At 44.3% G+C, this 13,403-nt stretch overlaps 1 protein-coding gene and 1 non-coding gene across 2 annotated transcripts in view; both read right to left on the reverse strand.

Annotated features, from left to right (window-relative positions):
* The window catches only part of DCT (dopachrome tautomerase), a 110,895-nt gene extending 105,725 nt beyond the window's left edge, over positions 1 to 5,170 (reverse strand). The window contains exon 1 of the mRNA XM_017951349.3: positions 3,921 to 5,170. Coding sequence (XP_017806838.2) covers positions 3,921 to 4,006 — 86 coding nt within the window. The 5' untranslated portion in view covers positions 4,007 to 5,170. The remainder of the gene's footprint in view (positions 1 to 3,920) is intronic.
* TRNAF-GAA lies at positions 4,580 to 4,652 on the reverse strand. Its single transcript has one exon. It is a non-coding gene; the product is annotated as a tRNA-Phe (tRNA).
* Positions 5,171 to 13,403: the final 8,233 nt, after the last annotated feature.

Raw genomic sequence — 13,403 nt, forward strand, 5'->3', positions numbered from 1 at the left:
ACACTTCAGAAGATGATAAAAATGATCAGATTACATTTTTAGACTTTTGCTCTTCAGGTAAAATATATATTATAAAACCGAATATGCAAATGGGTCATGGTCAGACCATACATAAAAACAGAACTGTGACCATAACCTGCCCAGAAAACCAACCCCTTATCTACAATAAACAGTCCAGCAAGCCCCTCTGCTAAAGCCAGACTTTCAAGAAGTCTGGGAAATAACAATCTGGGAAGCTAAACAATAACTTTTGTAATAATTAATCCCAAACGGCCAGGAATTGATCAATAACTGACAGCTTTCCTCATTTTTGTCCTCACTTCCAACTTAGGACCAACCACAAAAGGCTCCTTAAATAATCACATGGCTGCCGGTTCTCAGCCAACTCCAGCTTCCCAGACCAACACCCTCCAATTGGGGTACACCTGAAGCCATCCCTTGTGTCTGCTGTAAAGCTCTTCCACTCCCCTGACTGCCTTTGAGTCTCTCCCAAATGCCAGTGATGGTGGCTGACTTCCTTGCTATAGCAAGCTCTGAATAAACAGCCTTTGCTTTCTCATGTGGTGGTCTTCCTTTATTTCATATATATAACTGGTGTGTGTATTTTTTTAATGCTGCCCACCTGCTTCCCGATCACTCCTCCCTGCCACAAGTCCTGAAAAGCCTTCTCAACCAAAAAATAGAGGCCTGCCTAACTCCCCCACTTCACCCTCCCCTCCTCACGCTTCTAATGACAGGGATTCTCTCCTTGACAAATGCTAGCCAGGGTTCTCTGAGCCCCCTTCGAGACCAGGCCTCAACCCCCTCAGAGTGCCTGCTTGAGAAAGCCCAAGACTGCCAAAAAAATTCTATGCACCATCTGATGAAAGGCTCCTGGCACTTTCTTAGAGCACTTACTAAAAACGACTTACAATTGTGACTCCTTCCTCTGTCCCTTTGAGATGGCTGTGTATCTCCTACAAAGGCAATCAAGGACCTAAAAACCATTCCTTTACAATGTAATCATCAGGAAGGATAGAGGCAGTGTCTCCCAGTCTCTGGAAGGCCAGAATCCAAACTTTGATCATTGCCAGCTAGCAGACACAGCTGCCTAATCAGCATTTACATGCGTCAATCCTTTGTCAGTGTTCACCTTCCTGACTCTGCTGAAGTCCCACTGGTTTCTCTCCCTTATCCCTCATTGTCCCTTCAAAATGCCCAGTCACCTCTGTACAAATCAAAGTTGAGTTCAGTTCACGCTGGACCCTCTTCCCTATTGCAATAGTACATTATGATTACCATCTGTCCTTACCACGTTACCTAGTGTCTGGTTTATCTTTGGCACTAACCAGGTGTGCACCTCCATCCTTCCCCCACCCACACCAATAGCCAGTAGCTGGTCTTACTGTTTCAGCAGGGAGCTAGTCAGGCACCAGCAGGGCAGGAGAGCCCCTCTCCCCACCAAGGAATGTCAGGAGACCAACAGGTGGTGGGCAGGTGGTTGTTACACTGTTTCTCTAAAATGGTAATTGGTCGCAGCCAGCACTAGGGAAAGGCAGGCTCCAAACAGAAAAAACCTGAAACTGGTCACAGCAGTTTCCTGGTAAGATCTCAGGAGTTGGGCGAGTAGGCTGAAGCATGCGCACTAAGAGGCAAAATGGCGGCTTTTAACTGGTACATGACCTTCTAGGAACATTCAGCTAGTAAAGGAAGAATGCCTTAAGTGAGCATGGGTACAACGCCAGTAAACACACTCTGCATGCCCCCCTCCCATGCACTAGCAGGCCACTGTGCATGCGACAGCCCACCTCAAAGGAAGAATTAGGGAAGAAGAGATGCAAGACCCTGGAAATGCCAATATATAAAACCCTACGTCAAAGGTCAAACAGGGCTCTTGATCTCTCAAGTGGCCCACTTAGCCCTCTTCCAAGTGTACTTTACTTCCTTTCATTCCCGCTTCTAAACTTTTTTTTTTTTTTTTTTTTTTTTTTAAAGAGACGGGGTCTGACTCTGTTGCCCAGGCTGGAATGTAGTGGCATAATCTCAGCTCACTGCAACTTCCGCCTCCCGGGTTCAATGGATTCTCCTGCCTCAGCCTCCCAAGTAGCTGGTATTATAGGCTTGCACCACCACGCCCAGCTCGTTTTTGTGTTTTTAGTAGAGATGGGGTTTTCACCATGTTGGCCAGGCTGGTCTCAAACTCCTGACCTCAAGTGATCCGCCTGCCTCGGCCTCCCAAAGTGCTGGGATTACAGGCATGAGCCACCATGCCTGACCCTGCTCTAAACTTTTTAAAAACTTTCACTCCCGCTGTAAAACTTGCGTTCATCTCTCACTCTGCCTTATGCCCCTCAGTCGAATTCTTTCTTCTGAGGAGGCAAGAATTGAGGTTGCTGCAGACCCGCACAGATTCACCATCACTAACACTATCTTGGGCAGAGTGCTCAGACCTCAGGTTGTCTGAAATGGAAGTCACTGTCACCCCAGAACCTGCATCCTTTCCCTACTCTTTAGAAATGTGATAGCTGGTGGCACTCCTGTTAAATCTTTCCCTACTCTTGACCGGGCACTCTGGCTCATGCCTGTAATTCCAGCACTTTGGGAGGCCAAGGCAGGTGGATTACTTGAGGTCAGAAGTTCAAGACCAGCCTGACCAACATAGCGAAAACCTATCTCTACTAAAAATACAGAAATTAGCTGGGTGTGGTGGTGGGTGCCTGTAATTCCAGCAACTCGGGAGGATGAGGCAGGAGACTCCCTTGAACCCGGAACACCACTGCACTCCAGCCTCGGCGTCAGAGTGAGACTCCATCTCAAAATAAATAAATAAAACAAAACAACAACTACTACTCTCTCTATATATATAAAATATATATAGTATATATAATATACACTATATATACTATATATACAATATGTACATATATACTATATATTTTATGTGTATATACATATATATATATCTTCTCTGGGTGAGGACCCACTGCTCCATAGAGCCTTTTCTGGTGAGCCAGATAAAAACTTTTATTTCCTTCATACAAGTGCCTGTATGTTTATTCACACCTTTCTTAATTATATATCTCAACAACTTTTCACTTACGGTAACATTTAGGAGGTAGCAATGTTAGCTGCCTAACAGACATAGCTTATGTTTAATTCTTGCAACCCTGGAAAGGCTGTTATGTGTCAAATGGGGATAATAATATGTACTTCATAAGGTTGTTATGAAGAGCAAATAATGCTGGCTCCTAGTGGGAGGTTAGGAATTAACGTCCAATTAGAGAATGACTGAATAAGGGAGAACACACAGTACTTCATAAATATGAGCTTCCCTTCCCCCTCAAAACAGCAGAACCAGAAAATAAGCAAGACCCTAATGCATACATCTCACAATTGTCCTTCATCTGCTGTCCAGCAACCCGCCACCTCACTAAACTCACTATTCTATTTTCCAACGACACAAATATATATTTCTTATTTTTAAAATTTAGATCTACATTCCTGCAACTTCTCCCCTTGGGTCTTGGCTCAGTTCCCACCAGTCATACAAGATAACATCAGGCTTCTGGGCCTCAATTTTCTTGACTGTACGACACCAGTTTGGCCTTGAGGTGGGCTCCCACAGGTAGCCGGGAAGTTGATGCCCCTGCATACCCACGCCCACCCACACGTGAGAACAGAAAATCTCAGAAATAGTAATTTCGAGCACGTGTCAAAGTTCTATTTCAAGTGTGAAAAAGACAGCAAAAGACAGCAAAAGGAAAAAGCTGGTTCACAGCAACAGTCTTGGGAAAGCAAGGGGTCTTTTAGAAATAGAAAGGAACGTCTAGAGTCGTGGCTTGTTTAAACACCCGCTGCCGGGCCCCACCGCCAGAGCTGTCTATCCAGGGCCGAGAATGTGCATTTCTAAGTAGTTCTCAGGCGGTGCTGATGCTGCCTACCTGGGGACCGCACTTTGAGAACCACCGGTGCAGACCCTGGCTAACGTTCTGTAGTCTGATGCGTCGGGGAGCTGTAAAGCTGCCATCCTTTACCGCTGGGCAAGTAACCTGGTGGCACCACCCCAGGGCGGGCCTCCATGCGCCTCTAACCAGAAATAACCAGCACTGGGTTCCGTTCACCGGCAACGCTAGGTGGGGGCCATCTGGCCACGCAGCAGTTTTGCTTTTTCTTCAAATTCAGATACTTAGAAGAAATGCGATGAACTTGGGATGAAGGTGTTCTGCTGGCCCCGTGGACAGACCAGACCTCCTCCCATTGGAGCCTCGGTTGTCACACCAGCCACCCAGGGGGCGCCTGGCCAGTCTCGCCACGGCGGCCTGGGTCGTTCGCGTCTCTGGGCGCCCAGGGTGGCTCTGGGTCCGGGCCCCAGGCCCCGCGGCGCGCAGGCGCGGAAGCTTCTCCGCGCGCCGCCAGGAAACGGCCCGGAAGCGGTTGTGCGCAGGATTCCTGCTCCTGGGGGTGGCTGGGAACGACTGTTTCATTCCTCGTTCACTCTTCAAGTCTCAGTTTTTGCTTGGACTTGAAGGAATGGGCCAGGGTATCGTGGACGGAGAGTCTTACAAAATTTGAGTTCTTGAGGTCAGGATTTAAAAGTAGCTGCCGAAACCCGGGATCGAACCAGGGACCTTTAGATCTTCAGTCTAACGCTCTCCCAACTGAGCTATTTCGGCACGCTTCTGGTTGTCTCCGGAGTAAACTATCACTGAGCGCTTTGCGTCCAATTGTCATGTTTGTCTTTTCCTGGTGATCATTTACAGCATTTCTTCCTTGTCCTGTTAAATGGTGTCGTCGGAATTCTTCTCACTCCTTCCCCGCTGCCACTAGGCGCACTGCACACACGCCTTACTTCTTAGATCGCTCTCGGCGCGCGCAGCCGGCCGGCACAGCCCAGGAGCTGGGGCCGGGTCCCCATGGCTGCTCCTCGGGATGCTGGTTCAGTTCTCCTGGGGCTGGTCCCCGCGAGATCTGGAGCAGCGGAGTCGCCTCGGCGAGCTCTGGCCCAGGCCTGGTAGCCCCTTCCCGTCGATCCGCCCCCGCCTATGACTGTGCACATTTGTCTCCTTGCTCCCGGAAAAGTTCCAGGCCCCAGGTGAGGAGCCGTGTAGGCCCAATACGATTGGATGTACGGGGCGGGAATCGTTAGTCTGGCCTCTGGAGAGGAGTTTGCAGCCCGGGAAATGTCCACCTTCATCATCACCTGTTTGCATGGAGCCTGACTGGCAAATAAATGCTTAGTGAGCTCACTAACGATGATTATTGAGTCAATGCTAGTTCCCACGCGAGTCAACAAACGTTTCTGAAGAACCCACTACGTGCCAGGGGCAGACATTCTTTACTTCCCAAACATCTTACTTTTTCCATTTTTAATTTTTGTCTCCAATTAAATTATTATCTCTCAAGGCAGGGATCTTAACCCTGCTCTTTAGAGCTTTGCATTTAAGTGGAAGCTTCACAGCCAATTTGGATGGATGGATAGATAGGATAGATGGATGGATGGATGGATGGATGGATGGATGGATGGCTGGCTGGCTGGCTGGCTGGCTGGCTTCAAATGCGAAAGAGAAAAAATACAAAATTAGAAATGTTTGCAATCTCTATTTTCTCCGCCAAGCCTCCTCCCTTATAAGAAAGAGAGTTTCTTTCTGGGTTCCTTTATTGTGCCAAATCCAAAAAAGAGCCGAGGCGTTGATGGTATAGTGGTTAGCATAGCTGCCTTTTAAATTCAAAAAAACCGAAGAGCTTCCGATTTAACAGAAGTCAGCAGCTAAGGATGAGAGAGACACCAAAGAGAACTTGGGGCTGGATCGAGTTCAGAGAAGGGTTTGGGGAGCTTGGAGTGGAAGAGGGAGAAATTTTGGGCAGCCGCCGTGTGAGGATCGTACATCTAAAAAGAGATGGGAAAAGAGGCCTTTAGCAGGCTTTCTTGTGTGTTCTGAATGTAGCTACCTTTCCCATTCTCCTCAAAACACTGCAGGCAAGACAAATTATTTTCAACGACTTTTGGGCTACCGGCTGGCCACTCCTTACTGGATTGAATCATGAGATAGCTCAGCTTCTTACATTTTACAAAAGTTGTGTCTTTGAGTTAAAATCAAATCTAGGAAGTCTCAAAATATATGTTAGAGAGTGATGGGATAACACATGTACGGACTGGGACATGGTGTTAATGTCTAGCTTTCTTGTCTTCTAGTCACACCTGCAAACCAGCCACTTCATGCATTGTCACCCAGGAAATCAAATCCTGGGTGACTAGGAAAGTGGCAGATAAGTTTCGATGGGATTTAGTCTGGGCTGGGGATGGGTAGCAAAGGTCCAAGCAGGATCTAATGGAAAATGGAGGAACAGGGTAAGAGAGAGAGGAGAAGGAAGAGTGCAACCAAGAAACATTGTTTTGTGATTTAATGTGATGAGATCCCTTGGCAAATTGTGAGATAATAGACACTACATTGTCATAGTGATCATTTGTTTAGTAAAAGTTGATTTTAGAAAGTAAGTGTTATGAGAGATGTCATGGATAAGCTGGGTGTCCAGGACAGTGCTTGTTTATATATGTTGTCCCGGAACTCTCCGTGGTAGTAGCCTTTTCACTATTAAACAGTTAAAAGTAAGGTCGGGCGCAGTGGCTCATGCCTGTAATCCCAGCACTTTGGGAGGCCGAGGCGGGTGGATCACTTGAGGTTAGGAGTTCAAGACCAGCCTGGCTAACATGGTAAAACCCCGTCTCTACTAAAAATACAAAAATTAGCCGGGCATGGTGGTGCGCACCTGTAATCCCAGCTACTTGGGAGGCTGAGGCAGGAGAATCAATTGAACCTGGGAGGTGGGGGTTGCAGTGAGTTGAGATTGCGCCACTGCACTCCAGCCTGGGCGATGGAGCGAGACTTTCTGTCTCAAAACAAAACAACAACAACAAAAATAGTTAAAAAGTGTTTTAGAATGACTGGAAGATAAATAAACAATGTGATCACCTACTTTATAAACTTTGTGAAAGCCTCAGCTTGATGCTCTCCAGGTTTCTCCCCAGGTTTTCCTGTTAGTGAAAAGATCTTCAACATCAACCCAATATTAATTGTTGCTGTTTTACAAAGGAGACTGAAAGTTTCTGGGACTTAGTGCCATGGTTCCAAAACTGCAGTGAAGAGCCCTGGGTGGCTGCAGTGAATCCACAGGGCACTGAAGAATATTTTACATTTTGAGAGTAACATAGGGATGCTTGGCATCCGTGGAACACTATGCAAACTACCCAGTAGTTCACTATTTCAGCAAGAGATTACATTTCTATCAATGATGTCATCTCTTTCAGCATGATAAAAAGTACCCATGAATCAACAGGGAATATGAAATTAGGGTTGAGATGTCCAATCTGTTTCCAAACTTAAGAAATTGTACACTGTCCAGGATACACACATCCCACCAGTAAGTTAACTAGTTAACTGTGGCAAGAATGAAATTAGGGAGTCTCTCTGAGCCTACTCTGGCTTGGGAGGCTGCCCTTAAAAAAAAAAAAAAAAAAAGGAATGACATGAAAATGTAACTTCTCTTTCAATTACATGTACAATATTTTTTGAAGTGGCTACAAAGTTGTTGGACATAAATCCTTATTAAGTTGTTTGAACCTGAGTACTTAATAAAAGAAATTGTTCGGCATTTCTTTTGGCCTGGGGGCATTGGAAAAAATTACTGAGACAGTAAGAGCTGTCTGTGAACAGAGAAAGTGAATAAAAATTATTATGAGTTTGGGGAAAACCTTGCTTTACTCAGCAAGATTGCAGTGGCAAGAACTGTCAGAACATCCAAGGAGACCAAGCGCCACAGGCTAAATAAAGTGAAGTGAAAATCTGTGCACGCACATCATAGTAAGAAGAGACAGGTGATAAAGAAGTTGGCATTCAAAATGAGGATAAAGATGTTGAAGAAGACTCTGTGTTGAAAAGAAACTGTGTAAGCTGCAGTCCTGTTTTCCAAATGAGCTCACGGATTTTGGCCAACTCCAGTCTAATTACCTATGATTAAAAAAAACCAACTAATTATGAGAACTAACTAGCAGATCTGAGAATAATAAAACTAAAGAGAGTATGTTGCGTATAGTTAAAACAGCTAATAAATTTTTGTGGGTTTTCTTTTTGTTATTTGTTTGTTTGTTTTGAGGCGGGAGTCTTGCTCCATTTATTGCCCAGGCTGGTCTTGAACTCCTGGGCTCAAGGGATCTTCTTAGGTAGCTGGGATTACAGACATGCACAACTGTGCCCCTCTTCTGAAAAAATTTTAAATGGCTGTTAATTAATCTCTCCTTCAGTTTGCTCCTTGGGATTCCACAGTGCACATGCATACACACACACACACACACACACACACACACACACACACATACATTTTTGGGGGCCTCTGATTTTAATCAATATTTCTCAAAAGTATTTTTAAAATGATGGGGGTATGTCAAAAGGACCTAGGAACCAGTTTGAAGGGGCTCCTACTGGCCAACACTGGGACAATCTGAGCATCAAAATAAATAAGAATATTAATGAATTATTTACCCTTTGAATAAAATAAAAGTCCTTTAGTACAATAATTGTGTGTGGTGGATGCAGGGGAGGAATTGAGGACTCACAGCTGAATGAATTCTGCAGACTGACAAATTTGGAGGTAGTGGTAGCACTGGACATCACTATTTTCCAAACATCATAGTAAAGGTTGATTCAGTCAAGAATCATCAACAGATGTTAAGTCTAAGGAGGGACAGTTAAACGAGGAACAGGATCATTGCATGGCCTCAAAGTACTTCTGCACAGATTGCTTAAACTGCACAGTGGAGAAAACGGACAATGCCATGATCCGGTCATCAAAATTAGCATCACCAATGTAGAACATTCGGTTATCACGTGCCTTCTATCGTGATGCCCTGTAAAAGACACAAAACACACAGTGTTCCAGGCAGGGAAGCAGAACCTAAGTTTAATCATGGAGCAGCATTATACAAACCCCAAGTAAAGGTCATCCTGGTGAATAAATGGCCTGTATTATTCAAAACTGTTAAGTCACGAAAGCAAAGAAAAGCTGAGGAACTGTTCCATAGGCAAGGAGGTGAAAGAAACACCACAACTCAATGCAATGTGTAATCCCAGACTGGTTCCTATTCTGGAGGAGGAAATGCTTTAAAGGGTGTTATTGGGACAACTAATGAAATTGGAACATGAGCTGCAGATTAGACGAGAGTGTTTTATCAATGTGAAATTTCCTGAAGTTGGCAACCATAGTTAGGTAAGAAATATCCTTGTTTCAGGAAGTACATACTGAACTATTAAGGGATGAGAGAGAATCCACTCTCAAATAGATTCTGAAAATAAATAATAGTATGCATATATATGATTATATATGTAAACATACACACACACGCATGTGTATATATGAAGAGAATATAAAAAATAGAAACAAATATTAAAATTTGGTGTATCTGAGTAAAAGGTATATGGAACTCTTCTGTATCATTTTATAACTTTTCTAAAAATTTGAAACTCAGACCAAGCACGGTGACTCACACCTATAATCCTAACATTTTGGGAGGCCGAGACTGGAGGATCGTTTGAGCCAAGGAGTTTGAGGCCAGCCTGGGCAACAACTCTGTCTCTACAAAAAAAAAAAAAAATTGGGCCAGGCGAGGTGACTCAGGCCTGTAATCCCAGCACTTTGGGAGGCCAAGGCAGGTGGATCACTTGAGGTCAGGAGTTCAAGACCAGCGTGGCCAACATAGTGAAACCCCATCTCTACTAAAAATACAAAAATTAGGCAGGCATGGTGGCGCCGGGCCTGTAATCCCAGCTACTTAGGAGGCTGAGGCAAAAGAATTGCCTGATTCCAGGAAGCAGAGGTTACAGTGAGCTGAGATCATGCCACTGCATTCCAGCCTGGGCGACAGAGAGAGACTCTGTCGTAAAAACAAAACAAAAACAAAAAAAATTTAAAAAATTAGTCGGGTGTGGTGGTACACACCTGTGGTCCTAGCTACTTGACTTTAATGGGTGAGGCAGGAGAATCACTTGAGCCTGGGAGGGTGAGGCTACAATGAGCTGTGATCATGTGATCACACCATGCACTCCAACCTGGGTGACACAGTGAGACCCTGTTTTAAAAAAAAAAGAAAAAAGAAAAAAAAAAACCCTCAGATTTGTTTTTAAAATAAAATAAATAAGTAAAAAATGTTTGGTGGTCTTCTTGAGCCAAGACAATTTCAATTAGAATCATACTATAGCTAAGAGCTGGAAGAGAATTTAGCGTTTATTTTGCCTGACCACAAATTTTACACTAATGCTTTGGAGACACTAATCAGTAACTTGCTTGAGATTACCGTATCGGTCTTCTTGGGCTGCCATAACAAAATACCATAGATTGGGTGGCTTAAGCAGCAGAAATTTATTTTTTCACATTTTGGAAGCTGGGAAGTCCAAGATCAAGGCTTTGGAGGACTGGGTTCCTGGTGAGGGCTCTCTTCCTGGCTTGCCGAGGCCACCATCTCTGTGTGCCCACATAACCTTTCCTCCGTGTGTGTATGTGTGTGGAGAGAGAAGGCTTCTACATCTCACAAGGCCATCAGTCTCTAATCTATCAGATTAGAAACCCACGCTTACAACCTCTTTAGCCTTCATTATCTCCCGAAAACGCTATATCCAAATACAGTCACATTGGGGTTAGGTTGTCAACATATTAACTTTGGGGGGACATATTTTTTAGTCCACAGCAGTTACACAAACTGATACAGTGCTGACTGCTGACCCATAGAGCATATTCTTTACCTTGCACCAAATGCTCTTAATATTTTTCATAAAGACTCTGTTTCAATGAAAAATTGGCATGAGAATCAAAAACCCAAACTTGAATCTAGGGTTAGGGACCAGTTTTTTCCTGCAGATGCTTTTATAAGGGCATGGTATGCTTTTTGAAGGAAGTTGTTTGATGGATACAAAGCGATTCCTCCGAAGTTATATATTAAAGTTGTAACTTAGAGAAGAAGTATTTTAAAAAATTAACAGATTGCAAAGATCATCAGTGTGCTGAATTGATCCAAAAGAAGTTAATTTATTTAAAGCCATTAAACCGCAAGTCCATAAAGACCTTATTGTTTTTTGTTTTTGTTGAATCACATACATCAATATCAAGCCTCTGGGTATACTTACCAGGCCAGAAACAATTAAGTAAATTATACTCAAAACAACCTACCAAGCTTTTCATATGTTCTAATCCAATCCTCCCACATCCATCAAGCAAACGCCTAGCTAATCATGTGGATTTTGCACAATACCCTACAGGCCAGAAAACTTGGATTCTAGAACTTGAGTTTCAGAGGCTTGGATGCTCTTTAAATACTTCTTAGCTTAATTGCTTGTCTCTGCCTTTTGATGAGGTGGGCCAGACTCCCAACTACGTTTCTATCCCCATCTCCTCATCTTCCCACCCTACCCTTATTCAACCATGAAGGATAAGGCCTGATTATTCACCTAGAGAAATCAAATGAAATAAATTTAACACAAGAGTTTCCTAAATCCCTTAATAATTCAAAAAAAAAAAAAATGTCAGAAAGCCTACATCGGCCAGTCTCTTCCTTTAACCCACTGAGGTACACAGCTGATGTTCAATGACCAGGGGCTCAGAAAATGAGGCCACGACTCAGAGAAGCCTGTGCACTTTGGTCCTGTTTTCCTTTCAACCTCCTGGGGGCTTCACATTCTTGACTTTTGTAGGGACTTGCAACTCACTAAAATGGTATAAAGATTAAACTGAAGACATTTGAGATACAACAGATGCAGCAAGAAGCCTTTTGTGAGCTTCTCTTGTCTGAGGAAAGGCACAGCCTTCCAAGAAGGAAGCTGCCATAGTCCTCTCTGTCTCTGGGGGAATTTCCAGCAAGGAAGGAGACTATTAGCACTGGGATACGAAGCTGCATAAACAAACATTATCACAGACTGTCCTACCTTCCATTTGTTTCCCTAAAGCCATTTGTCTCTCCTAAAAGCTCACATATCTCCCACGGAAGTCCTCTCTCTCCCTCTTTCCCCCTCTTAAGCAAGTATATAAACCCTTATCCGTAGCTGTTCAGCCAGCCTTTTCATTTGAATGTTCCCACATGCGTGTGAGTTAAAATTTTTCTCCCATTAATCTGTCTATTTTCAGTTAATTCACAACCCCTACCACTGCCCTCTGAACCCTAAAGGCAAAGGGGAAATCTTTCCAACACTTTCCATCGCTTTCATCCACTTCTCTAGTCCTGTTTATTTATTATTTATTTATTTGTATCCCTTAACTCCATCTCCTCCCACTGGCCTATTCCTCACACCCCTCACTTTTTTTTTCTTTTTTGAGATAGAGTTTCCCTCTCGTGGCCCAGGATGGAGTGCAATGGCACGATCTCAGCTCACTGCAACCTCCACCTCCTGGGTTCAAGCGATTCTCCTGTCTCAGCCTCCCGAGTAGCTGGAATTACAGGCACCCACCACCACGCCCAGCTAATTTTTGTATTTTGAGTAGAGATGGGGTTTCACCATGTTGGCCAGGCTGGTCTCGAACTCCTGACCTCAGGTGATCCACTCACCTCGGCCTCCCAAAGTGCTGGGATTACAGGCATGAGCCACTGTGCCCAACCCACACCCCTCACTTTTATTCAGAAATGTAGTGTTTAGTATAAAAGTCTTGGAGTCAAGGCAGCTCTTCTCCACCCTTCCTCCCTATCTTCATTGCACACACAGGCCAGGATTCTTCTAGAGGACTTTAGTGTATGGGCAGGAGAGGGTGACAGGAGGGGATAGTGGAGTTTTGCAGCTGTCTGTGGTCAGGGCGCAGGCAGGACTCTAAGGGAAGCCTCACTGAACCCACTGTCCTCAGTCCTTCTGTGGTTGGAGTGGTCAGGGCACATGTCCAGGACTCTTCCAATTAGTGGGATAGAAAGCAGGGCCCTAGCCCAATATTCTACCACTCAGCTCTCTAGCCTATTCTCCTCATTTGCAGTTGGAAAAGTTGACTCCGATTTTCCCAACCACACAAGCTTACATACAATTCAGAAAGGAATAAAACTGCAACCCAGCCCTCTCGTTCAACATGTGTTTCCCATTGATGTCTGATTCTTTCCCGACAGGCAGGAAGGAATCTATCAAACCACAGGCCAAAGAACCCTATTCAGACACCACATTTTACCCTCATGACAATAATTACCTAGATAGTTGGATAAGGAGAAATGCTTCAGTTTGGGAATGACTGATGCTTCCCTGCTTGCCCCCCACCCCCCCCCCCCCCCAAAAAAATGCAAGAAATAAAATTCAAGTGCTGTTCTTTGTCCTAATAAGAAATATACAAGGATATCCTATCATATTGGTGCTAGTGTAATATTTACAAAATGTAAGGGACAATGCCTCTATCCCATGTGTGAATCAATGAAA

The sequence above is a fragment of the Papio anubis genome, chromosome 15 (assembly GCF_008728515.1).
Source record: "Papio anubis isolate 15944 chromosome 15, Panubis1.0, whole genome shotgun sequence".
In the NCBI taxonomy this organism is placed as follows: domain Eukaryota; kingdom Metazoa; phylum Chordata; class Mammalia; order Primates; family Cercopithecidae; genus Papio; species Papio anubis.